The sequence below is a fragment of the Lemur catta genome, chromosome 1 (assembly GCF_020740605.2).
Source record: "Lemur catta isolate mLemCat1 chromosome 1, mLemCat1.pri, whole genome shotgun sequence".
In the NCBI taxonomy this organism is placed as follows: Eukaryota; Metazoa; Chordata; class Mammalia; order Primates; family Lemuridae; genus Lemur; species Lemur catta.
Genome location: NC_059128.1, coordinates 173,912,850 through 173,938,697, shown reverse-complemented (window position 1 = coordinate 173,938,697; position 25,848 = coordinate 173,912,850). Strand labels below are relative to the sequence as shown.

The following is a 25,848-nucleotide window of genomic DNA, read 5'->3' as shown; positions in this document are numbered from 1 at the left end:
GTACAGTGTATATGTTTTGTGTCAGATTTCCTTTGCTTAACATTGTGAAATATACCCATGTTATGTGTCAGTTAATTTGCTTATAGTTTCATTGCTCTGTACTATTCACTATATGATTTTGCCACAGTTTATCTATTCTGTTCATGTACATTTGAGTTATTTCCAGTTTTTGGCTATTGTGAATAATGCATCTCTTGGTGTACATGTAAATGCTGTGTCTATATAAGTGAATTTTTAGGGCATGAATGTATATATATCTTCACCTTTAGTGAATAATGTCAAAACACTTTTCTAAAGTGGTTATTAATATAACAGTTTACACACCCATCATCAGTGATGACAGGACTTTGGATTTCATTCATTATCATAATTGATGTTATCAGTTTTTTATATTTTAGCCATATGGGTAAGAATAACTCATTGTAATCTTAGACTGGATGAGAAACAAGATCCAAGTATTCTGTCTAAAAGGATACACTTTCAATTAAAAAATACCAATATGGGCCAGGTGTGGTGGCTCATGCCTGTAATCCTAGCACTCTGGGAGGCTGAAGCGGGAGGATTGCTTAAGGGCAGGAGTTTAAGACGAGCCTGACTAAGACTGAGACCCCGTCTCTACTAAAAATAGAAAAAATTAGATGGACAACTAAAAATAGAAAGAAAAAATTAGCCGGGCGTGGTGGTGAGTGCCTGTGGTCCCAGCTACTTGGGAGGCTGAGGCAGGAGGATCACTTGAGCCCAGGAGTTTGAGGTTGCTGTGAGCTAGGCTGACGCCACGGCACTCTAACCTGGACAACAGAGCAAGACTCTGTCTCAAAAAAAAAACAAACAAAAAACCCAAAAAGATCCCCAAGTATGTTAAAAGTAAATGAGTGGAAAAGATGTATCATGCAAAAAGCAACCATAAAAAGCTGGAGTGGGTGTATTAATATCAGACAGTGTAGACTGTGAAACAAAAAAGCAGTTACTAAAGATAAAAAGGGAATTTTATAATGATAAGATCAATTCATCAGTAATATATAACAGTTATATATGTATGTAATAGTGTTGCTGAATGCAGGTTTGGCTGCCTGCCACCTGAGAACCAAACATAAGAGGCGAGTGTTGGTGAGGGGAAGGTAGTTTATTCAAGTGAAAGCAGCCTGAGGAGATGGCAGACTGTTGTCTCAAAGAGCATCTCGTCACCTCTGCTTACTGAGCAATTTATAAAGGGAAGGGGTGAAGGTGGTTGATGACAGAAAGCAAAGTTTGTGCAAGTAATCATTACTTGCTCTATGGTTATCACCAATCAATAGGTCATCTGGTAGATCTTGTTATCGGCAGTCTGTGAGTGGCCTATTTTGGAGATTGTTTTCCAGTCTTGTGCCTAGCAGCTGTGTAAGCAAGCAGCAGGTTAATTTTAAACTTTTAAGACAGAACAAGCCAAAGGCATACTGGAAGCAAAATAGCTTCCCTTTAGCCAGCCCAGTGTTATAGTCCGAGTGGCCCTTAGGCTGTGCTTACAGTAACATAAACCTCTTAATACATGGAGCAAAAGCCGACAGAGTTGAAGGACAAAATAGATAGTTGAACAGTAATAGTTGGAGACTTCAATACCCCACTTTCAAAAATGAATAGAACAACTAGACAGAAGATCAATAAGGAAATAGAAACCTTGAATAACAATAAAAATGAACTAGACCTAACAGACATTTATAGAAAGCTCCATCCAAAAACAGCACAATATACATTCTTTTCAAGTACACATGGAACCTTCTTGAGGAAAGACCATATGCTAGGCCATAATACAAGCCTCAATAAATTTAAAAGGATTGAAATCATACAAAGTATGTTCTCTGACCAAAAAGGAATGAAATTAGAAGTAAGGTAACAGAAGAAAATTTGGGAAGTTCAAAAATATGTGGAAATTAAACAATATACTTTAAGATACCCAAAGAAGAAATCACCAGAAATTAGCAAATACTTTGAGATGAATGAAATGGAGAAACAACATACCACAAAACTTATTGGATTCAGGTAAAAAAGTGCCTAGAGGGAAATTTATGGCCAGACTATATTACATATAGAAGGCTATATTTAAAAAGAAGAAAAAAATCAGCCGGGCGTGGTGGCTCTCGCCTGTAATCCTAGCACTCTGGGAGGCCGAGGTGGGTGGATTGCTCAAGGTCAGGAGTTCGAGACCAGCCTGAGCAAGAGCGAGACCTTGTCTCTACTAAAAATAGAAACAAATTATCTGGCCAACTAAAAATATATATAGAAAAAATTAGCCGGGCATGGTGGCGCATGCCTGTAGTCCCAGCTACTCGGGAGGCTGAGGCAGTAGGATCGCTTAAGCCCAGGAGTTTGAGGTTGCTGTGAGCTAGGCTGATGCCATGGCACTCACTCTAGCCCGGGCAACAAATCGAGACTCTATCTCAAAAAAAAAAGAAGAAGAAAAAAATCAAATCAATAATCTAGCATTCTACCTTAAGACACTGGAAAAAGATGAGCAAATTAGCAGAAGGAAAGAAACAATAAAGGTTAGAATAGAAATTAATGAAATAGAGAATAGAATAACAATGAAGCTAACCAACAAAACCAAAAGTTGGTTCTTTGAAAAGGTTAGTTAGACTGACAAAGAAAGAGAGGACTCAAATAACTAAAATTATGAATGAAAGAGGGTATGTTAATACTGACCTCACAGAAATAAAAAGCATTAATAGGCAATACTATGAACAAGTGTATGCCAACAAATTAGATAACTAAGATAAAATGGAAAATTTCCCAGAAATACATAAACTTCTGAAAATGACTCAAGAAGAAATAAGTAATTTCAATTAACCTATAACAAATAAAGGGATTGAATTAGTAAGTAACAAATTGTCACCTAAAAAGCTCAGGACCAGATGGCTTTACTAGTGAATTCTACTGAAAGTTTAAAGAAGAATTTACAGCAGGCTTTCATAAATTCTTCCAAAAAATAGAAGAGAAGGGGAAAAAAGACAATTGAACAGTAATAGTTTGAGACTTCAGGAACCCACTTTCAATAATGGCTTACACCTTCATTATTGGAATGGGAGACACTTCCCAACTCATTCTGTTAGGCCAGTATTACCCTGATGCCCAAATCAAAGACATCACAAGAAAAGAAACCTATAGGCCGGGCGCGGTGGCTCACGCCTGTAATCCTAGCCCTCTGGGAGGCTGAGGCGGGTGGATCGCTCGAGGTTAGGAGTTGAGACCAGCCTGAGCAAGAGTGAGACCCCGTCTCTACTAAAAATAGAAAGAAATTATCTGGCCAACTAAAAATATATATAGAAAAAATTAGCCGGGCATGGTGGCGCATGCCTGTAGTCCCAGCTACGCGGGAGGCTGAGGCAGGACGATTGCTTAAGCCCAGGAGTTTGAGGTTGCTGTGAGCTAGGCTGATGCCACAGCACTCACTCTAGCCCGGGCAACAGAGCAAGACTCTGTCTCAAAAAAAAAAAAAAAGAGCCAGGCACGGTGGCTCACGCCTATAATCCTAGCACTCTGGGAGGCCGAGGCGGGCAGATTGTTTGAGCTCAGGAGTTCGAGACCAGCCTGAGCAAGAGCGAGACTCCGTCTCTACTAAAAATAGAAAGAAATTATATGGACAGCTAAAAATATATATAGAAAAAAATTAGCCGGGCATGGTGGCACATGCCTGTAGTCCCAGCTACTCGGGAGGCTGAGGCAAGAGGATAGCTTGAGTCCAGGAGTTTGAGGTTGCTGTGAGCTAGGATGATGCCACGGCACTCTAGCCCAGGCAACAGAGTGAGACTCTGTCTCAAAAAAAAAAAAAAAAAAGAAAAGAAACCTATAGACCAATATTCCTTATGAATATGGTTGCAAAAATCCTCAACAAAATACTAGCAAGTCAAATCTAGCAACATATAACAGGTTTATATATCTTGACCAAGTGGGAATATCCCAAGAATATCAGGTTGGTTTAGCATTTAAAAATCAATTAATATAATTTACTGTATTGTTAGAATAAAGGACAAAAACCACATGATCATGACAGTTGATGTATGAATAGAAAAAAACATTTGACAAGATCTAACATCTCTTCATGATAAAAACACTCAACAAACTAGGAAGAGAAGGAAACTTCTTCAACCTGATCTATGAAGAACTCACAGCTAACACCATATTTAATGGCGAAAGACTGACTGAATGCTTTTCCCCTAAGTTCAGGAACAAGACAAGGCTGTCCACTCTTACCACTTCTAATTAACATTGTACTGGAAGTTGTAAGCCAGCGTAATAAAGCAGGACAATGAAATAAAAGGCAACTAGATTGGAAAGGAAGGAGTAGAGCTATCTGTATGAGGCAGATAATGTGATTTTGTATATTACAAATTAAGGAATCCTCTAAAAAATTACTAGAACTTAAATGAGTCCAGCAAGATTGCAGGGTACAAGAACAATATATAAAAATCAATTGTATTTCTATATACTAGCAATGAACAATTCAAAACTGAAATTAAGAAAACAATTCCATTTATAATAGCAGCACAAAGGATAAAATACTTAGGAATAAGGTTAACAAAACTGCAAAATTTATACTCTGAAAACTACAAAACATTGTTGAATGCAATTAATGAAGGCCTAAATAAGTGCAAAGGCATCCTATATACATGGATTAGAATATTTAAATTGTGAAGATTATAGTACTCTCCAAATTTATCTACAGATATAGATTCAACACAATCCCTACCAAATCCCGTCCACTTTTTTTTTTTTTTTTGCAGCACACAGACTGCTCCTAAAATTCATGTAGAAATTTGGGGAACCCAGAATCGCAAAAAGAATCTTGAAAAAGGAACAGAATAGAACAATTCACACTTGCAAATTTCATTGTAGTTTTAATTTGCATTTCCCTAATTACTAACAAAGTTGATCATCTTTTCATGCAGTTACTGACCATTTGTATATCCTTTTGTGACAAACCTGTTGAAGTCTTTTGTCCATTAAAAAATTAATAGACTTTTGTTTTTAGAGCAGTTTTAAATTTATACAAACATTCAGCAGAAATTATAGAGTTCCCATATATCCTCATCCCCCAATATACCCTCACCCTGCAATAGTTTCTCCTATTACTAGCATCTTGCATTAATGTGGCACATTTATTACAATTGTTGAATCAATATTGAAACATTATTATCAATGTAATGTACCGACCATTACAGTACATACACAGTAGTTTCACTGCCATAAAAATTTCCTGTGCTTCACCTACCCATCCCTCTTGCCTGAACCCTTGAAACTAGGCTGTTGCTGATGTTTTTATTGTCTCTGTAATTTTGCCTTTTCCGGGATGTCTTATAGATGGAATCACACAATATGTAGCCTTTTCAGACTGGCTTCTTTCACTTAGCAATATGCATTTAAGGTTTTGTCATGTCCTTTTGTGCCTTCATAGCTCATTTCTTTCTATTACTGAATAACATGCCATTGTCTGGATGTGCCATGGCTTGTTTATCCAGTTACTTATTGAAAAACATCTTGGTTGCTTCCAGTTTTTGGGTTGCTTCCAGTTTTTGGCAATTATGAATAAAGCTGCTGTAAACTTGTGTGCGCTGGCTTTTATATGGACATAAATTTTCAACTCATTTGGGTAAATACCTAGATATGCAATTGCTAGATTGTATGGTAAGACTGAATTTAGTTTTATGAGAAACTGCCAAACTATCTTCCAAAGTGGCTGTACCATTTTCCATTCCCACTAACTGAATGAGAATTTCTGTTGTTCCATATACTCTCCAACATTTGATGTTGTCAGTACTTTGAATTTTAGCCATTCTAATAGGTATGTAGTAGTATCTTATTGTTTTAACAGGTGTGTAGCAGTATCTCATTGTTTACAATTCCTTAATGGCATATGACATAGAGCATATTTTCATGTGCTTACTTACCATCTGTGTATCTTTTGTGAGGTATCTATTTAGATCTTTTGCCATTAAAAATTTTTTTAATTTGTAGATTTTATTTATTTTTGTCAGTTTTAGGTTTACAGAAAATTGAATGGAGTAGAGTTCTTATATACTCCCTCACACCCACCACCACCAGTTTCTCCTATTATTAACACCTTGCTTTAGTGCAGTATGTTTGTTACTATTGATGAACCAATATCGATGCATTATTATTAACTGAAGTCTATAGTTTATATTAGGGTTCACTGTGTTGTACATTCTGTGGGTCTTTACAAATATATAATGACATGTATCTACCATTATACATACACAATAATTTCAATGCCCTAAAAATTGTCTGCACTCAACTTTGTCCACACTGAGCCTCTAGCAATCCATCAATTATAGCATAGGATTTCCTCTGTAAGATGTTTTTTTCCTCTGCCTTCTTTCAAGATTTTCTCTATCTTTGGTATTCTACAATTTGACTATGATATGCCTAGGCATGGACTTCTTGATATTTATTCTGCTTGTCCTCTGAGCTTCCTGGATTTGTGGTTTGGTGTCTGTCATTAATTTTGGAAAATTCTCAGTCATTTTTACTTAAAGTATTTCTGTTCCTGTTTCTCTTTCTTCTTCTGATATTCCCATTATACATGTTATACCTCTTGTAATTCTTCCACAGTTCATGAATATTCTCTTCCATTCTTTTTCTCTTTGCTTTTCAGTTTGAGAAGTTTCTATTAACATATCTTCAAGATCACTGATTTACTTTGCTGTGACCATTCTACTGATGAGCTCATCAAAGGTTTTCTTCATTTCTGTTTCAGTATTTTTGATATCTAGCATTTCCTTTTTCTTTCTTAGAGTCTCCATCTCTCTGCTTACATTTCCTATCTGTTCTTGCATGTTGTTCACTTTTTTCATTACAACGCTTAGCATTTAATCACAGGTATGTTAAATTTCTTCCTTGTCTTATGATTCCAAAATCTCTGCTATATCTTTTTCTATGCCAGCTTTGTTCCTTCAGACTATGTTTTTTCTTGCCTTTTGATTTTTTTTCTTGAAAGCTAAGCATGAGAGTGGGTAAAAGTAACTGAGGTAATTAGGCTTTTAATTTGAGGTTTTATGTTTATCTGACTAGGAGTTGTGCTATGTTTACTGTTTGTTGTAGCTGTGATGTCAGAGGCTAAAATATCCTTTGGTGTCCTTGTTTTTATCTTTCCTGTCATCTTTGGGTTTCCCTGGAGACTTCTTAAATAGGTTCTGAGGCTTGCAGTTCTTTCAGCTGTAATCCCCTGTCATAGCTCAGGAGCCCTGTTGATGTAGTGGTGAAGTTTGTGGGGAGGGGGAGCAGTCTCTAATCCTATAATTAGGTCTTAGTCTTTTGGTGAGCCTGTGTCCCTGGGCTATGACCTTCCAAAGTTCTTCTCACTTTTTTAGGTAGAGCAGGAAGACTAGAGGGCCTGTAATTGCTCACAGCCCTTCTCCCACTTCAGTTAGGCTCTGACATAATAATTATCCTTTATTGCAGATATAGAGCACTCTGAGCTTATTTCAAAATGGTTACTTTTCCATTTTTCTTGCCAGAAGCACAAGCCCTGAGATCCTTGCAGGGCTCGTGGAAGTAAACTCATAAAAGTGTTGGATTCCCCTAAGGATGACCCTTAAGAATTTTTATTTCTCAAGCTATTCCACAGTTTAGTCTCTAGCAATTAATCAGTTACTCTTTACATGTTCCTATCAGACTCTAGCAGTGGCTTCTGCTTCGGGTAAGTTGCTGTTCTCTGTGTTCACCCGTCTTTCCAGTTTTCAGGGTGACTGTTTGCCTTGTGACCTCACCTCTCTGATGGATCTCAGGAGAGTTGTTGATTTTCACCCTGTTCAGCATTTTTCTTGTGATGATGGAAGTAACGACTTCAAAACTCTTTATACATCAGACAGGAAATTGGAGTCTCTCTTATGCTTTTTTAAATTGTGTTTCTTTTTTCCTTGCATACTTCTCACAATTCTGGAAGATACTTTTGTATGTGTTGCAAGTGTTTTCTCCAGTTGGCCTTTGCCTTTTAACTCAATTATATCTTTTGAAAACAAGTTGTTAAAGCAGTACAGTTTATCAATCTTAATATTTAGAGCCTTTTTATGTCCTTTTGAAAAAATTCTTCCCATTCTGAGTGTGTGAAGATATTATTCTGTATTATGTTCTACTTTTTGCCTCTTATAAGTCTATACACTCCATCTGGAATTGATTTTTGTATTTGGTATGAGGTAAGCGTCACATTTCATTTCAGGTTTGCCTTGGCTCTTCTTGGTCCTTTTTGTCTCCACACAAACTTTAGAATCAGCTTGTCAATTTACGCTCACACACAAACACTCAGTTTAATAACTGAAATGATTCAAATCAGAGTAGCAGTTCCTATGAGGGTTTGTCCTAGTTTACGCTTACTCTTAGGGTGGAGCCATTTGCAGTCCTATCCCAGTATGAGGAGGATTGACCTTGGTCCTCTTACCTTAGGAAACCTTTATGTCTATAACGTGTTGCCCTAACCTTGCAAGCACCTAGCACCTATCAGAGGGCCTGACTGATAAATATTTTTGGAATGAATTAATGAATTTACTGCCTGCAAAGCATGTTATTCACTGAAATACAGATTAACTTTTGGCAATTAAAAAAAGTTGTATCTGGAACAAATTTTAGAGTAAAAATTTCTAAATTTACGCTAGGTGCAGTGGTGCACACCTGTAGTCCCAGCTACTCAGGAGGCTGAGGCAGGAGGATCACTTCAGCCTAGGAGTTCGAGGTTGTAGTGAGCTATGATCACGCCTGTGAATAGCCACTGTACTCTAGCCTAGGCAACACAGCAAGACCCTATCTCTAAAAAAAAAAAAATTAAGGAAAATATTTCTAAATTTAAGAAAAATTTGAAATATAATATTACTTTAATATTATCCATGCCTTATTTAAGTGGTCTAACTCTTAAATGGAATCTTCAAAATACGTGTTATAAATAATCTACAAATGATCCTTTTTTGGAACTCATGCCATTTCTTTTCATTTTATTAATCCTTTCTACTATTAAAGTATAATTTATCTTAAGTTTTTTTCTTTTGTTTGAGATAGAGTCTCAGTCTGTCACCTGGGCTAGAATGTCATGGTGTCAGCCTAGCTTGTAGCAACCTCCAACTCCTGGACTCAAGTGATTCTCCTGCCTCAGTTTCCCAAGTAGCTGGGATTACAGGCACATGCCACTATGCCTGGCTAATTTTTCTATTTTTAGTGAGACATGGGGACTGGTCTTGAACTCCTGACCTCAAGCGATCCTCCCGCCTCAGCCTCCCAGAATGCTAGGATTACAGGCGTGAGCCACGGCACCTGGCCCCACAATTTATTTTTAAATGTTTCTATTTGCTTTTCTTTTTATTTCAGTTATTTATTTAAAAAGCATTTTTTTGAGCATCTGCTACATGTCTAGAACCCTCCTAGGTGTTGGGATTATGAATGTGAATGTCCCTGCTCTTGAGGAGCTTAGCCTCCAGTAGAGAAGCAGTAATGCTATGGATAATGGAAGGTATCTGTAGGGTACTGCAGACTGAGTTAGGAGGAGTGTGTATGTGGAGTGAGGGCCTCGGGTTGGACAAAGCCAGGAAATGCTAGTCTTGAAGGACAAATAAGAGTTGGAGAGGTGATAAAATTCATTTCAGGAAATTGTTCTCCAGTATGTTAGTAACATCCTAGCAAGCATTTCAGTTTCTCTACTAGCTATTTTAAAGAGTTTGGCACTTTTGTTTCCCTTGCCATGCTTTAGGCCAAAGACTGGAAATTTTTTTCGGTAAAGGCCAGATAGTAATATTTTAGGCTTTGAGGGCCATAAAGTTTTTGTCACAACTACTCTGCCATTGTAGTATGAAAGAAGCCATAGATAATCCGTAAATAAACGAGCATAGCTGTGTTCTAATAAAACTTTATGTATGCACAAATTTAAATTTCATATAGTTTTCATGTGTCACAAAATATTCCTCCTTTTTTTGTTTTAAGCATTAAAAACCATTCTTAACTTGCTGTACAAAACAGGCAGTGGGCTGGATTTGGCCTGTGGGCCATAGTGTGCCATCCCTGCTACAGGCTATACTAGTGTATTTGTATGTATACTTTGCCTTTTTTTTTTTTAAACACAAAAGTAACTAACACATGCTTGGTATAAAACTAAAAGCCTTTCAGAAATACCGTATAGAAAATGAAAATCTCTTCCCTTTCCCTGTGCTAAATCTCATACCCTGTAATAATCACTTAGAACTATTTGGAATATATTCTAGAAATTGTTTTTCTCTATGTAAATTTTTATCAAAAATTTATCATATCAGTGGATTTGCACTTAATCATGCACTTAGTAACTTAGTCTTTTTGAATTGATTTTGTACTGTTGTATTTTCAAGGTGCAAAAGGCAGTTGAAGAAGAAAATTGTTGCTTTGGGACTGTTGATACCTGGTTGTTACATAAACTCACAAAAGGTAAAAAGATGTTCTGACAAATCTTTCTCAAGTAACTGAAATTTGACCAAGAGAAATGATGTGTCTTAAAAAAGTCACTCTGTTGCCCAGGTTAGAGTGATGTGGCATCAGCCTAGCTCACAGCAACCTCCAACTTCCAGGCTCAAGCAATCCTCCTGCCTCAGCCTCCCAAGAAACTGGGACTACAGGCATGAGCTGCCACACCAGGCTAATTTTTCCTATTTTTAGTAGAGACGGGGTCTCGCTCTTGCTCAGGCTGGTCTTGAACTTCTGAGCTCAAGCGATACTCCACCTTGGCCTCCCAGAGTGCTAGGATTATGGGCGTGAGCCACCTTGCCTGGCCAAAAAAGTAGAAGTTACTTTTTTCCTTTCTATATCTCAGCCATACTGCTCTTTAATACCCTAATATAATAACTACATGTTGTAATAAAGCTAGACTTACTCCAGATTGTTATAAGAAGAGGACAATTTTAAAATTGTGATGAAACCCCAAATATAAGACTGGAGAACAGTCTTGACTTCAAGAGTGATAAGACTTGAGTTGGATACCAAATCTGCCATGTTGCAACTGGGTATAACTATGGGTGATCACTTGGCATCTCTGAACCTCTTTCTTCATCTTTATACTGGGGATCATAAAGTGGCTATGGATATGAAAGTGCTTTTGTAAATTATAAAAGTTCATAAAAATTAAACAGGAAATTGCTTTTGGAAATTTCACATTGAAAAATATATTTTGGAATGAATTTGAAGGTAGACAAAGGTCTAGATTATAAACTCAGGATAGGATGTGAGGGCAGGTCTGGCTGTGACATCTGTCTCTCCATTGATTGCCAGGGTTGATTTTGTTAACTGAAGAAATAATGAAGTTCATAGTTTGCAAAGGAGAGCTTTATTTCTTACGAAGGGTTGTAGTCTGTGGGTAGCCATTTTTGCAGGCTGGAAAGCAGAGCCCCTGGCCATAGCCAGTAATACATACTTTAAGGGAGGAACATGGGAAAAGGAAATTATGCTGAGTGGGATTGCCAAATATACATATTCAATAAGCTATAGGAGGAGTCATGAATATTTATGAAAAGAGAAACAAGTGCATGTGCAGTATGTGTTCAGAATATGGCAGCCCTCTGGTGTCAAAAGGTGAAACAAAGACATGAAAACCCTCTGCACATGCTTGGTAGACTGCTTAAACCACTCAGCTTGGTTATCTCTTTCTTATCAGGAAAGAATGCTAGTCTGGATCACCAAGTTGCTTTCTGTTTAGCCCTTGGGGGTAAAAAAAACCTGATGGCAGTTAGCAAGGGAGGAAGTGTAAGGAGGCTGTCCTACCTCCCATCCTGTCATGGCTGGGGACTCAGTTTTAAGGTTTCTCTAGGGTCCTCTTGGCTGAGAGAGGGGTCCAATCTGCCAGCAGGGGGCTTAGGATTTTATTTTTTAATTCATGATTTATACTATCTGATAATAAATGCATTTTTTCCCATGTAAATTTAGGTTCTGCATATGCCACAGATTTTTCAAATGCTAGTACAACTGGACTTTTTGACCCATATGAGGTAAAGATTTTTTCTTCTTCCTTTTGAGTTACCTATTTTTGTGTAATACAGGTTAGATTTAAAATTTTTTTAATTAATTTATTTTTAACTGACAAAACTTTTATATATTTGTCATGTACACCATGATGTTTTGAAATGTTTATAGATTTGAAATATGTAAATATTTGTATTCTGATGATGTATTTCTATGCTCAGATGTGTTGGAGTGGGCTCCTTACCTCCGTACTTTCCATACCACTCTCTATCCTGCCTCCTCTGAAGGACACGAGGTAATAATGAACATTAGACATTGAAACCAGCAAAATTCTTGAATTCATTTTACTTTAGTGGGAAAAAGCATTTTATTAAATGATTGAGGGGCTTATATGTTTATTATATAACTTTTTGTCCTGTGCTAAAAACGATTTGCTGAATTTTAGAATTAATATTTCTAGAACTGTCACTAACTTTTTAATAAATTTTATTTGAAGCCACTATTTTGGATCAGTGGATGAAGAGATATTTGGTGTGCCTATACCAATAGTTGCCTTGGTAAGTAGAAAACTCAAGAATTTCTCTTTGTATAGTACAAACTAAATGAATGTATGTAACTAATTGGAACTAGCATTAAGAGAAATAAAAGGTCCTTGGCAGAATAGAATTTAAATATCTTTTTGTTTTTCTTTTTAAGTTAAAGGAACCTGGATATTACCAGAAATATCCTCTATATTTTTAGAAAGGAGACCACTGGGCCAGGCTTTTATCATAGAAGCGCTACATAACCTTCTCTGACTTGTATATTGTTTTTCAGAAAACGATTACATTTTTAAAGATGTATTCTGAATAATGTTTAGTTTATATTTGGTAGTCTGAAACAAAAAACAATGATGGGGGCCAGTGCTTAGTTTGTATTTGATACAGTGTAACCATAAACAATGATAGGGCAATTTAAACTAAAGGAGAAAGTTGTGTGTACATGTAATAAAATCCTTAGCCAGCATCTACCAGTAAAGAACCTTGTGGAAGAATGAAAAATTTGCTGTTTTTGATTATTAAGGGTCCTTTCACATTGCTTTTGAGTTCCTGCAACACCTTTTTTTTGTTTTTCTTTTTTTTGAGACAAAGTCTCACTCTATTGCCCAGGCTAGAGTACCATGGCATCAGCCTAGCTCACAGCAACCTCAAACTCCAGGGCTCAAGCAATCCTGCTGCCTCAGCCTCCCAAGTAGCTGGGACTACAGGCATGCGCCACCATGCCCGGCTAACTCTTTCTATATGTTATTAGTTGTCCGGTTAATTTCTTTCTATTTTTTAGTGGAGATGGGGTCTTGCTCTTGCTCAGGCTGGTCTCAAACTCCTGACCTTGAACAATCCTCCCAGAGTGCTGGGATTACAGGCGCGAGCCACCGTGCCCAGCCTCCTGGAACAGCTTTAACAGAAGGTTATAGACCACCTGTCCCTAGATGGACAGTCCCCACAGTTGCTGTCGGAGCTGGCAAGGGAAGGGGAATTTAATTCCCAAGGTACACATTCATTGTCATTTAGAGAGGATCAGTCGTATTCAGTCTAGGGATAGGTTCAGGGTTAGATTAAGGTATGGCTGGAAGAGTTATGTATTAGTGAGAAAGGGTTCTTTCGATGTGTTTTGATCCTTAAAATATTGTCGTATGTATATCTGCATTTGACTGTGTTAACAAAATGTTATGATTTTTCTTTTAACAAAAATGTATGATTGGGAAATGGATGGTTGTGACTTACATCTATTTATGATGAAACATACACACTGAATAAAAATTTGTGAGGGCCAGTTATTTTGACTAATGAATGAAACCTCTGTAAGTTGAAAATGAAAAATCTTAGTTGGTTTTTGCTGTACAATTTTTATTCTTACCTTCATTTCTAAGATTATTCACATGATACTTAAAAGTCATGAAGTAGGTTGCCCATTGAAAATTCCTCAGGCACATTAATTATCAGTAAAGTATTAGTCCTAGAGAAACTCCTATCCTGTAGTTGCTCTCTGTTCTCTTTGGGATTTTATTTTACTTATTTAAGGAACAAGAAAATGTTTAATCATGAGAATACAATGAATGAGGCAATGGTATATAATGAGATGGACCATCACTAAGAGCAGTGAGTCTTACATTTGAACGTTTTTGGTAGGTCGCCGACCAGCAGTCAGCCATGTTTGGAGAATGCTGCTTCCAGACAGGTGATGTGAAATTAACCATGGGAACTGGAACTTTTTTAGATATTAATACTGGAAATAACCTTCAACATATTGATGGAGGTAAATAGTTAGAATTTATCTTATTTATCAATAAAATATCATTTCGAATATATTCGTATATAAATTTTATGATACTTATACCATTTTCCCATGTTACGTTAAGGATATTCTCTGACATGTTTTTCATTATTATTCTTAAAGATCATTTCCTTTTTTTAGCCTTTAAGTTAAAAGCATAGGCTGGGTGCTGTGGCTCATGCCTGTAATCATAGCACTCTGGGAGGCTGAGGCGGGAGAATCTCTTGAGCTCAGGGGTTTCAGACCTACCTGAGCAAGAGCAAGACCCCATATCTACTAAAAATAGAAAAATTAGCCAGGTGTGGTGGTGCACACCTGTAGTCCCAGCTACTTGGGAGGCTGAGGCAGGAGGATCTCTTGAGCCCAGGAGTTTGAGGTTGCTGTGAGCTAGGCTGACACCACTGCACTCTAGCCCAGACAACAGAGTGAAACTGTCTCAAAAACAAACAAACAAACAAAAACATAAAAAAACCAAGAAAGATATTATAGAAAAATTCAGAAGGATTAGGGTATTTTAGTCGGCTTTTCAAATATTTATCTATAATATATGTTATGGTTGTTTAAAACGTCTTACTAGGACTCTAAATTTTTTTCTATGTGTTAGAAAATTCTTTTGTGAATTTTTTTGGGTGGTAGTCCTCAACTAGTGATCTGTGCGTGTTTAGGGTTAAAACCTCCATTTCCTCCATTGCTCTTCCTAATAGAGGAAACCTGGGATGTGCAAACCAAGAAATCTAGATTGTGGAATGATACCCTAGTGGGCTAGGGGCTCATTATCTGGGCTCTTTTGCCCTAACACGGTGACTAAGAGGCGGTTTAAGAAATATTTTTCCTGCCTCCCATCCCCCATCAAGCTCTGCCCCTAACTGGGAACATGGAAGCTAGAAGATGTTGATTATTGTATTGTAGATTATTTCTATTTAAGAACTTTGTTTGGAAACCACAGGTAAACACAATAGCATAGTTCTCTAGTGAACCAATCTCATAGTAACCTTTTATTTCTCAATTAAAATACTTATTGCTGTGTTTCTAGAGACATAGATAAGGCTATAGCTAATAAAAAGTAATAGTCAGTGTTCATATTCTATACCAGGCACTGTGTGAAGTTCTTTTTTGAGACATGGTCTTGCTCTGTTGCCTAGGCTGGAGTGCAGTGGCACAGTAATAGCTCACTACAGCCTCAAACTCCTGGGTTCAAACTATCCTCCCACCTTAGCCTCCCAGGTAGCTAGGACTACAGGCATGCACCACCATGCCTGGCTAATTAAATTTTTAAAAATCTTTTATAGAGATGGGATCTCGCTATATTGCCTAGGATGGTCTCAAACTCTTGGCCTTAAATGATCCTCCTGCCTCAGCCTCCCAAAGTGCTGGCATGAACCATTGTGCCCAGCCTTAGTTTATTTTTATAGTAGCTACTCTCTGAGGTACACCATTTTACAGTTGAGGAAACTGAGGCTAAGAGGTTAGAAACTTGGAAGACCATAGCTAGTGAATGCTAGAAGGCTGGGATTTGAACTCATGCAGTCTGACTTCAGAGGCACTTTGCAATTTTTTTTAAATAATCAAATCAGTCCATTGTAGAAGTCTCTGTAATGAATTATATATTTATCATATGACTTATTCTTTATTTTTTGTTTGCTTTGTAAGGCTTTTATCCATTAATTGGGTGGAAGATTGGGCAAGAAGTTGTATGCTTAGCTGAAGGCAATGCAGGAGACGCTGGTACTGCCATAAAGTGGGCTCAAGAATTAGGTAAGTCATCTTTTAAAGAGATTTCACAGGCCAAACTTAAAGAATTCAAGAATACGGCAGGATTGCAGATCAATAAGGAATGAATGAATTGTTCAAATAAAACATTAATATAAAATGACATGTATGGCCGGGCGTGGTGGCTCACGCCTGTAATCCTAGCACTCTGGGAGGCCGAGGCGGGTGGATCGCTCAAGGTCAGGAGTTCGAGACCAGCCTGAGTGAGACCCCGTCTCTACTAAAAATAGAAAGAAATTATCTGGCCAACTAAAAATATATATAGCAAAAAAAATTAGCCAGGCATGGTGGTACATGCCTGTAGTCCCAGCTACTCGGGAGGCTGAGGCAGTAGGATCGCTTAAGCCCAGGAGTGTGAGGTTGCTGTGAGCTAGGCTGACGCCACGGCACTCACTCTAGCCTGGGCAACAAAGTGAGACTCTGTCTCAAAAAAAAAAAAAATGACATGTACTAGAAGAAAATACAGGATATTTTTATGATATTGGGATGGTATAGGCCTAAGTATTACGGCCAGAAGCCATAAAGAATAAGAATAATAGGTTTAAGTATATGAATTGTCAGAATGTGTAGGGAGAACTATGCTATAAGCAACATTAAAAGGCAAATTGATAAAAACAGTTTGTAGCATATTGTCAGAAAAATTAATAAAATGACAATAAAATGAGCAAAGGACAGAAGTATAGGTATTTCATAATCAAATGACTATTATGAAATGCTGTTCACATTCAATAATCAAACAAATACACATTTAAAAAATGATATTACCCATCTTTTTATCTATTGTGAATCTGTGGTCAGAGATTAATAAATTGGATGGTGATCAATGCTGGTGGAAATGTAAAGAAAAAAGTATTCTTTTTCACTGGGATGAGGGTTAATTACTATGGCCTTTCTGGAGCATGAATACTATGTATCATTTTATAGTATGCAGACTCTTTGTCCTCAGTTCTATTCTTAATTTCCTACGAAAATCATCATACACGTGTACAAAGACATGTATGAACATGAGTGTTTGATACAGTAATTGGAAATAAGTTCTGTTTAATAATAAAGCATTAAGTTCATGACAGTGGAACATTTTACAGTTACTTTAAAATAGCAGTGTAGCTGCATATCTTACTGAGATGGGGCATTATCTATAATATTATTACATCAAGGAGAGGATCAAGCAGTTACAGAATAGCCTGTATAAATATTTTTGGCCTTTTCTTTAACTGCTTTATAGAGATATAATTCAAATACCATATAATTCAAAGTGTACAATTCAATGTTTTTTAGTATTTTCACAGAATAGTGCAACATCACAATCTAATTTTAGGACATTTTTGTTTTCTCTAAAAGAAACCCCGTACCCATTAGCAGTGACTCCCTCTTTCTTCCTACTCCTTCTCCTACCCTTAGCCCTAAGCTACCATTGTGCCTATGGATTTTCCTATTCTGGACTTTTTTTTGAATGGAATCATATAATATGTGGTCTTCTGTGAAGACCACACGAAGCTCAGGAATGATTGTTTTAATTGATGAATGTGGCCTCTTTCAGCATAATGTTTTCAAGGTTTACACATATTGTAGCATGTATCAGTACCTCATTTCTTTTTAGTGCTGAATGATATTCCATTATGTGGATATACCATAATTTATCAAATGTCCATTGATGCACGTTTGGGCTGGTTTCTACTTTTTGGCTGTAATGAATAGCCTATATATTATATAACCATATTTCATGCATAAGGTGTGAAATGTTATATACCAATGTATTAGTAGTAGTTATCTCTGATGATTAAATTATGGGGCAGGCAGTGACTTGCTTACTTTGCTGATTTGAACTGAGCTAATTTGTTTAAAGATAAAGATAGTTCTTTTGGTGAAAAACACACTCTAGGAGGAAAATGCCAATCAATTCCTTTCTTTCTCTTTCCCTTTGAACCTATACCTTGTATTATAAGCATAAGATGACTTAATAACAAAAAATGTTACCTTCAAGGCTCTTTAGCATTTAAAAGTGTCTTCCTTCTTAAATGTGTTCTAATATTCTGGACATGTATCTTTAGATAACTCTGGATTATCAGAAATAAAATATATAGGTTACATGTTTCTTCTCTTTTAGTTACACCTTTTATTAATTTTACTGCTTCCCAGAAGATGCAAGGAAAAAGCAGAACAGTTAATTTCACATTCATCGGTTTAACAAAAATCATTCCTGAGTTTCACATGACATCATGTGCACATTATCAGTGGGAATCATTTCTGCTGCTTAGCTGGGTTGAGGCTCATTCATCGTGATTCTCAAATGGTGAAAACTCTCCTCTGGGAGATGGGGCTAAATGACCCTGACCTCAAAAAGTGATGTGATTCTTGATATAAAAACAAGCCCTTTCTGAAGGCCACTCTCATCTCTGACAGGAAAACATCGCTGATGTTTCAGCTGGGCATAATGGCTTGTGCCTATAGTCCGAGGCTACTTGGGAAGCTGAGGCAGGAGGACTGCGTAAGGCCAGGTGTTCGAGGACAGCATGGGCAACGTAGCAGGACCCTGTCTCTTTAAAAAAAGTGTTTTAAAAAAACAAGTGATTTTTCAGCCAAACACTGAAGGAAGAGTAAGAGTGATTGAACAGGTGGGGTATTCAGTTGGTCAAGGAGTGGTTCAAGCAGAGAGGACCAGTGTGGAAGGCCCCTAGCAGGGATCATGACCTATTTAAGGGACCAAAAGAATGCCCTATTTCTTTTCTAAAACTGAGGCAGTTCCCATTTCTACTGTCCTCCAGTATCAAGGGCCAGGGGACATCTTTTCTTTAGCAGTATCACTTTTTTTTTTTTATCTGAGATGACCCGAAACACTCATTAGTGTTCCCAAAAATGTTAGGAAACCTTTGACACATTCTAATATTTATCAATAAGAAATTATTCCATAACAAAACTGTTTGATTGGTGTTCCATGTGACATGAGGTATGTGTTAAAGTTACACCAAAAGTTTTAGCTTTTTATTCTGGCTCTTTTGAACATCTGCATCATCTCTTACTTATCGCTCACCAACACCTCTATCCACTGCTTCGTTAACACAAGCCGTTAGTTACAAAAAGGAAAAAATAGGATTCCTTCTTGTATCTACTGTCAGCTCAACTTGTAGGCCCCAAAAGAAAGCAGAGTCTAACTGGGGAGGGACATGTGCTTTTTTGTCTATCCTCAGAGCAGTGTCACTTTTAATTGCTACGTATTGCATCTGCTTGCTCTGGGAAATCCCTGAAAGACTTTTAGTACACGTTTGAAATTACCCAGGCCTCTTGTTTACTAGAAATAAAGGAAACTGGTTTCTTCTCTCTGGGTACCTCCCCAAGAGAGTTACAGCCTCCCTCATTAATGAGCAGATGAGATAAGCATTCTCTCATATATGAACTAATTTCAAGTGATGATGAATAGGTACATGTAACTTACAGTGAGTATGGTTCAGAGAAGATGGTGATCTTAGTTCCTGGCCCTGCCTGCCTCTGTGCTTCCTGCTGGGATGACACAATGAGATAAGTATGGCTTGCTGCTGGAGTTGGAGTGGAGCCCATACATGAATGAAGCCTTGAGTTCTTAAGTAGACTATGCAGATGCAGGATCTGCAGAGGGCACCATCTGAATGTTATTGTGAAAATACTAGCAGCTGATGAGGACCCTATCAATGTTCTCTAGGGGCACAACTTGCTAATGCAAGAGAAAATTCCCTTAGCATGTGGAGAAGAAAGAGCTGGCCTGGCTTATCCCTGAGAGAGCCTGCTAACATCGTACATTAGTACTGTTTGTTCCAGATTGCTTCCTAGCTGAGGGAGAGGCCTGATCTCTCACACTCATACCTAGAGCAACCTGAGAGCTGAAGGTATTCGCTTAACTCTCACTGCCTACCAATCCCAAAAGCCCAACCTGAAAGAGCACAAAGTATTTAAGAATATACCTTGAAGAAGGGTGACCAAGCTCAACCAACAGTAAAACAGGTAGCTCCTGCAGAGGCAGATGTAATGGAAGAAACAGAAGATTAAAACAACTGCAATAAGAGAAAAGCCTAGTGAAAATTCTTAAAGGGACAGAAGAAAATATTGCAAAGAAATGTTTGGAAAACATGAATTTTGAAGAACAACAATCATGGCTGGGCACAGTGGCTCACAGCTGTAATCCCAGCAACTTGGGAGGCTGAGGCAGGAGGATCCCTTGAGCCCAGGAGTTCAAGGCTGCAGTGAGCTGTGATGTACCATTGTACCCAGCTTGGGTGGCAAAATGAGACCCTGTCTTTTAAAAAAAAAGCCGGGCTATATAAAAATGTAAAAAAATAATAAAAAGTAGAATAAGATGCTGCTGAAAACCCAAATAAGAGTTAAAGAAGAATAATTTAAAAACAAAAAAGAACAAAAAAACTGAAAGGTAAGAGACATAGGGGAAAGATCAGAGACAAAAAAAGTGAATGCTAGTCTTTTTTCTGGAATATTGCTTTTCCAGAAATAGGAAAAGTAATAGATGAAAATGTAATAATTAAATAATTAAAAATGAACTTCCCAGAGCTGAGTTTTCAGACTGAAATGGTTTACCAAGTTAAAAAAATAGACACACAAATTTAGTCGTATGTGGATGAACTGTCTGAATCCTAAGGATAAAGTAAAGCTGCAAGACAGGAAGAACAGTTTTATTTATTAAATATAAAGAAAAAAGATTCAGACTGGCCTTACTTCTAACAGTTGGAAAGTAGAACATCTACACAATACAGAGAAAAAAGGAAAACGAGCCAATATTCTGGTTCCTGGCTAAGATATTCATATTAAGTGTAAAACATTTCTTGGCCATGCAATATATGCTTTCTATTATTCAAGGAGATACTTCAGCGAAAATGAAATGGAACAAAGACCTCAAAATTTAGAAAGTAAAGTATACAAAAAAGGTGTTTTATAAGTAAAAATATTTTTAAAAGGATTTTTTTAACTGGTAGCAGGCCAGATTTCTATTTTATTTGAACTGCTCTTATACTAAACTGATTTAAGTTTTCTCACTGTAATGTAAACATTATTTCCTTATATTAAGAACATAGTTTTTGATATCCCTTTAAGATTGAAATTGTCTTAGTGCTCAAAAAATCTCCTATTAATCCAGGCTTGAAGATTTTTGTGTGTGTGGTTGTGCTACAAACAAAGTAGTGTTTCTGTTAAATGTGTCAAAATGGTATTCTTTTTTTTCTTCCCATAAATGCTTTAATTCCATGATGCGTAATTTATGGGGCAAATTGCTGGTTGGGAATAGACAATAGAGTGTACATTGTTTCTCTTCTGTATTCTCCTTTCTGTTTATGTTTTTATTTCAAGTCCATATAAATTCCTTTCAACACACACACAGACACACATACACCCATACCATCAAATCCTGTTCTCAGTGCTTAGGAAAGCAAAAGAGTGGCACATCTCAGTTTGTTATGTAATATGGCTAGCATTGAATAATTTTTTAAAAAGTATTTAAATGGTACTTAGCCACATGGAAATTTGAAATGTCTTAGGTAGCACAGGGCCAAGAAAAACATTTTGAAACACAATTTAATAGTGTTCCAAAAGGTAAAGAAAATGATTGTAATTCTGTAAAAACAGTACTTAGAGGAAAATGATGAATGCATGTTAATAAGAAGAAAAAAAGAGAAGCACAATAAACTTCTAAGCCAAAAAATATAAGAATATGCAAATCATAAAATTGAAAAAATGAAAGTAAAGTTGATAAGCTAAATCTCTTTTTAAAGCACAGAAATATTGATTCCCTGTATATGTTTCACTGGGTACACACACACACACACACACACACACACACGTATATGGAAAGAATTACAGAGAGGTAGAAATGAGAACTATTTAACTTTTTATTTAGAAATAATTTCAAACTTAAAGTTGTAAAAATAGTACAAAAACTCTTGTATACCCTTTATCCAGATTTGCCAGTTTTTAACATGTCATCATGATTGCTTCATCTATCCATCAATTATCTATCCATCCATCCTATATGGTATAGAATAGATAAATATTCATATCCATATAATTTTCTGAGCTGTTTGAGAATAAATTGCATGTATCATGTTCCTTACACTGTCACTGTATTTCCTAAGAACAAGAATGTTCTCTTACGTATCTACAATAAGGTTCTTAATTTCAGGATATTTAACATTGGGTATAATTTTTTTTATCACATTTATAATCCATATTCCAAATTTGTCAGATGTCCCAATAATGTGCTTCATGGCAATTTTTTTTGCAATACAGGGTCCAGACAAGGATTACTTGTTGTATAATTTCATTTAATCTGGGACAGTTTCCTCAGCCTTTCTTTGCCTTTTATGCCATTGACATTTTTGAAGAATACAGGCCAGTTATTTTATAGAATGTCTATCAACTTGGGCTTCTCATGACTACATCCAGGTTATATAGTTTTGGCTGAAATAATATGTAAGTGAAACCATGTTCTTCTCAGAATATATGTGTCTGGAGATGGAAGGTGTCTGTTAGTCCTGTTTTGGTTCTTTTAATTTTGTTTATGTGCATAAGATGTTTTCTTATTTCTCCATTTTATAATTACTGTTTTTCCTTTTGCAATAAATAATTTGTGGGGAGATACTTTGAGACTAGCTAGAAATCTCATTTGCCAAATCAAAGTCACACAGATTTTTCTCCCATGTTTTCTTCCATGAGTTGCATAGTTTATGTTTTGCGTTTAGGTGTATGATCCATTTTGAGTTAATTTTGTGTAAAGTGTGAAGCTTAGATCCTTTAACATTTGTTTTATAGCATATCTGTTGGCAACAGATTCTCTTAATTCTCCTTCATTGAAGATTATGTTAGTAGTCTTTATTCCTGTAGGTTATTTTTGCTGGATATAGAATTCTGAGTTGACAATTCTTCTTTATTGATTTATTGATTGGTTTATTGAAATAATGCAAGCATCTGTCATTATTTAAAAGATGTTATTCCACTACCTTTTGATCTCATATTTTCTGATGAGAAATCCACAGTTATTTGAATGTTTGTTCCCCAGTATGTAACTGGTATGCTTTCAAGATTTTTTCTTTGCCTTTAGTTTTTGGCTTTCAGTTTTATTATGATGTGTCTGGGCATGAATTTCTTTGTGTTTCCTATTAGAGATTTACTGAGATTCTTGAATCTATAGATTTATATCTTTTGTCCACTGTGGAAAACTTATAGTCATTTTTTCTTCACATAGTTTTTCTGTCATGCATTCTCCTGGGACTCAAATGATGAAAATGTTAGGTCTTTTATACTGTTCCACAGTGTTCCTCTGTTCTCATTCATTCTCTCTCTCTCTTCCTCTCCCACAATGTTTTTTCCCCTCTCTTGGAAATAGGATAGAATGATTTCTGTTGATCTGTTTTCCAGTTTACTGCCTTTTCTTTTTTCATCTCCATTCAGCTATTGATCCTAACCAGTGAACTTAAAATTTTTGATTATTTTTGATTATTTTGTATTTTTCATTTCTAAAATTTCCATTTGAATCTTCTTCATATCTGCTATTTCTTTGCTGAGATTTTCTCTCTTTCTATTTGTTTTAAGGGCATTCATCCTTGCTTCTCAGAGTATAGTTATAATAGCTGTTTTAAAGTTTTTGTCTGATAATTCCAATATCTATGTCATCTTGGGGTTGGTGTCTGTTGTCTTTTTCCCTTGTAAGTGGTTAAGATTTCCCTTGTCCTTCAATTGTTGGATCAATTTTGGGTTGTATTAATTTGGGGTTATATCCAAAATTTGAATATTGTGAGACTCTGGGTCTTGTTTAAATCCTATGGAGAATTTTAATAGTTTAAATTGTTCCAGTAGGCAATAAATTTGGATATGTTGAGGTCACAAACTGCCTTCTTTGGGGTTTAATTTCAATGTCAGTTCAGTTTTCAAACTTTTGCAGTGCTATTTGAATCTGCTCCTTGTTTTTGCCACCCAGTGGTCAGTCTGGGCTGTGGTCTACCTAGAAATGAGTTCTCAAAGCCTTTAGTTTGTTGTTTAAGGTGTATCTTCACGTGTACAGCTCAGGGGTGAGACTAGGAATTCATAAAGAGGTAATTTTCTTGAGCTCCTTTTTCTCAGTGATCTCCCTGGTACTTTCTGACTCTCAGGGGGCCCAGTCCTGGTGTTCTGGCTAGAAAGCTGGTGCTTAGTTTCTCTACTCTACTGAATACCTTCTGTTACTGCTAATACCTCCCCAGCCAAGTGGCAAGAGGGATGAGAGAAAGCAAGAGAAAGGGGAAGGAAGAGGAAGGAATGTAGAATGGGGAAAAGCAAAAGGATTTCGTTAATGTTCTTTTTGTGTTTTTTGGCCAGGAATACTCTCTTGAGAATTCCTTAATGTTCTTGTCTTCAAGTTTTCGTTGCCTCTGCTGCCATGTCTGTTGTCACTGCAGCCACAAGATTGCCTGGGGTCTGGGGGAGGAGAGACCAAGGGAAAAAAAGAAGCAAGCGACAGGGGATTCTGCCTATCCTCGTGGCTGGCAGTTTTATGTGCCTGGGCTGCTGTTGCTGCTACTACGAGATTGCCTGGGAGCCAGGGGCTAAGAGAATGAAAAAATCTAAAAAAACAAAATATGAGAATCTCCCCACTTTGTCCTGTAGAGACCTGACCCCTGTCTCTTGCTGCCCAGACCAGAAAGAGTAGGCTTTTCTTGAAGCTCTTCATATCTGTACCCAGTGTACAGATCCAGGTTTCAGGTTTCAGGCTGTCCCTGAGTCTAAGCAAGGGGATACCAGAGAAAATAAAAAACAGGAAGCTCACTGCCAATTTGGTGGTGCTTTGAGTTCTCCTGTCTGCCTACTAGCTTTTTCTTTAGAGTCTTCAGATAGCTTTTCTGTGCATTCCATCCAGGATTCTTAGTTGCATTCAGTGGGAGAGACAGAGTGGAGTGTGCTTATTCTAAAACAGCAGTACCCAACCTTTTTGGTACCAGGGACCAGTTTCATGGAAGACAATTTTTCCACAGACCCGGGGCGGGGGTGGTTTTGGGATGATTCAAGTGCATTACATTTATTGTGCAGTCAAACCTCTCTGCTAATGATAATCTGTATTTGCAGCTGCTCCCCAGCACTAGGATCACTGCCTCAGCTCCACCGCAGATCATCAGGCATTAGATTCTCATAAGCAGCCACAACCTAGATCCCTAACATGTGCAGTTTACAGTAGGGTTCGAGCTCCTGTGAGAATCTAATGCCACCACTGATCTGACAGGAGGTGGAGCTCAGGCAGTGATACAAGCAATGGGAAAAGGCTGTAAATACAGACGAAGCTTTGCTCCCTCTCCTGCCTGCTGCTTTCTTCCTGCTGTGCATTCTGGTTCCTAAGAGGCCACCAGCTGGTACCGGTCTGCTGCCCAGGGTTTGTGGACCACAGTTCTAAAAGACTTTTCATCAGTAAGCTCATTTGAGAATAGTTTAAGTGCAAGATTATTTAAAGAAATAATTCAAGTAAGGAATGGAACAAACAGTAAAGAATGTGAATAAGATAGATCTCTTTTTTTCTGTCCTTGTTACCAAAAACTTTCCTCAATCATCTGTCTAGTATGTTTTTCCACATCTTGTATTGATTTAAAAATTTAGATATTTGGGCATGATTTTTTAAAAAGTATAGATTTTAAAACCAGTATTTTGTTTTTAACACTATTTTTGAAGTGCTAGAGATATTTTGATGTATTATCTGGACATTTTGAACAAATGAATGAAGCATGGATCTGATAACAGTCGATTTGAGTAAAATTTGTAGTTACTGAATGATCCCCATTAACATGAGTTTTAACGTAGGTGTTCCTTAATTATCTTTCT

The 25,848-nt window shown here is 37.0% G+C and overlaps 1 protein-coding gene and 1 non-coding gene across 5 annotated transcripts in view; one reads left to right on the top strand and one right to left on the bottom strand.

Moving 5' to 3' along the window:
* Nucleotides 1-25,848, top strand: part of GK5 (glycerol kinase 5) — a 69,633-nt gene that overhangs the window by 24,989 nt on the left and 18,796 nt on the right. For all 4 annotated transcript variants that reach the window (XR_006732594.1, XM_045539376.1, XM_045539375.1 and 1 more), the window contains 6 exons: nucleotides 10,350-10,425; nucleotides 11,914-11,975; nucleotides 12,171-12,244; nucleotides 12,446-12,506; nucleotides 14,118-14,244; nucleotides 15,913-16,017. Coding sequence is in view for 3 of the 4 variants with exons in the window: in XM_045539376.1 (XP_045395332.1) it covers nucleotides 10,350-10,425; nucleotides 11,914-11,975; nucleotides 12,171-12,244; nucleotides 12,446-12,506; nucleotides 14,118-14,244; nucleotides 15,913-16,017 (505 nt within the window). In the remaining variant the exon portion in view is untranslated. The remainder of the gene's footprint in view (nucleotides 1-10,349; nucleotides 10,426-11,913; nucleotides 11,976-12,170; nucleotides 12,245-12,445; nucleotides 12,507-14,117; nucleotides 14,245-15,912; nucleotides 16,018-25,848) is intronic.
* LOC123630894 lies at nucleotides 19,141-19,271 on the bottom strand. The gene has a single exon (XR_006732829.1). It is a non-coding gene; the product is annotated as a small nucleolar RNA SNORA49 (small nucleolar RNA).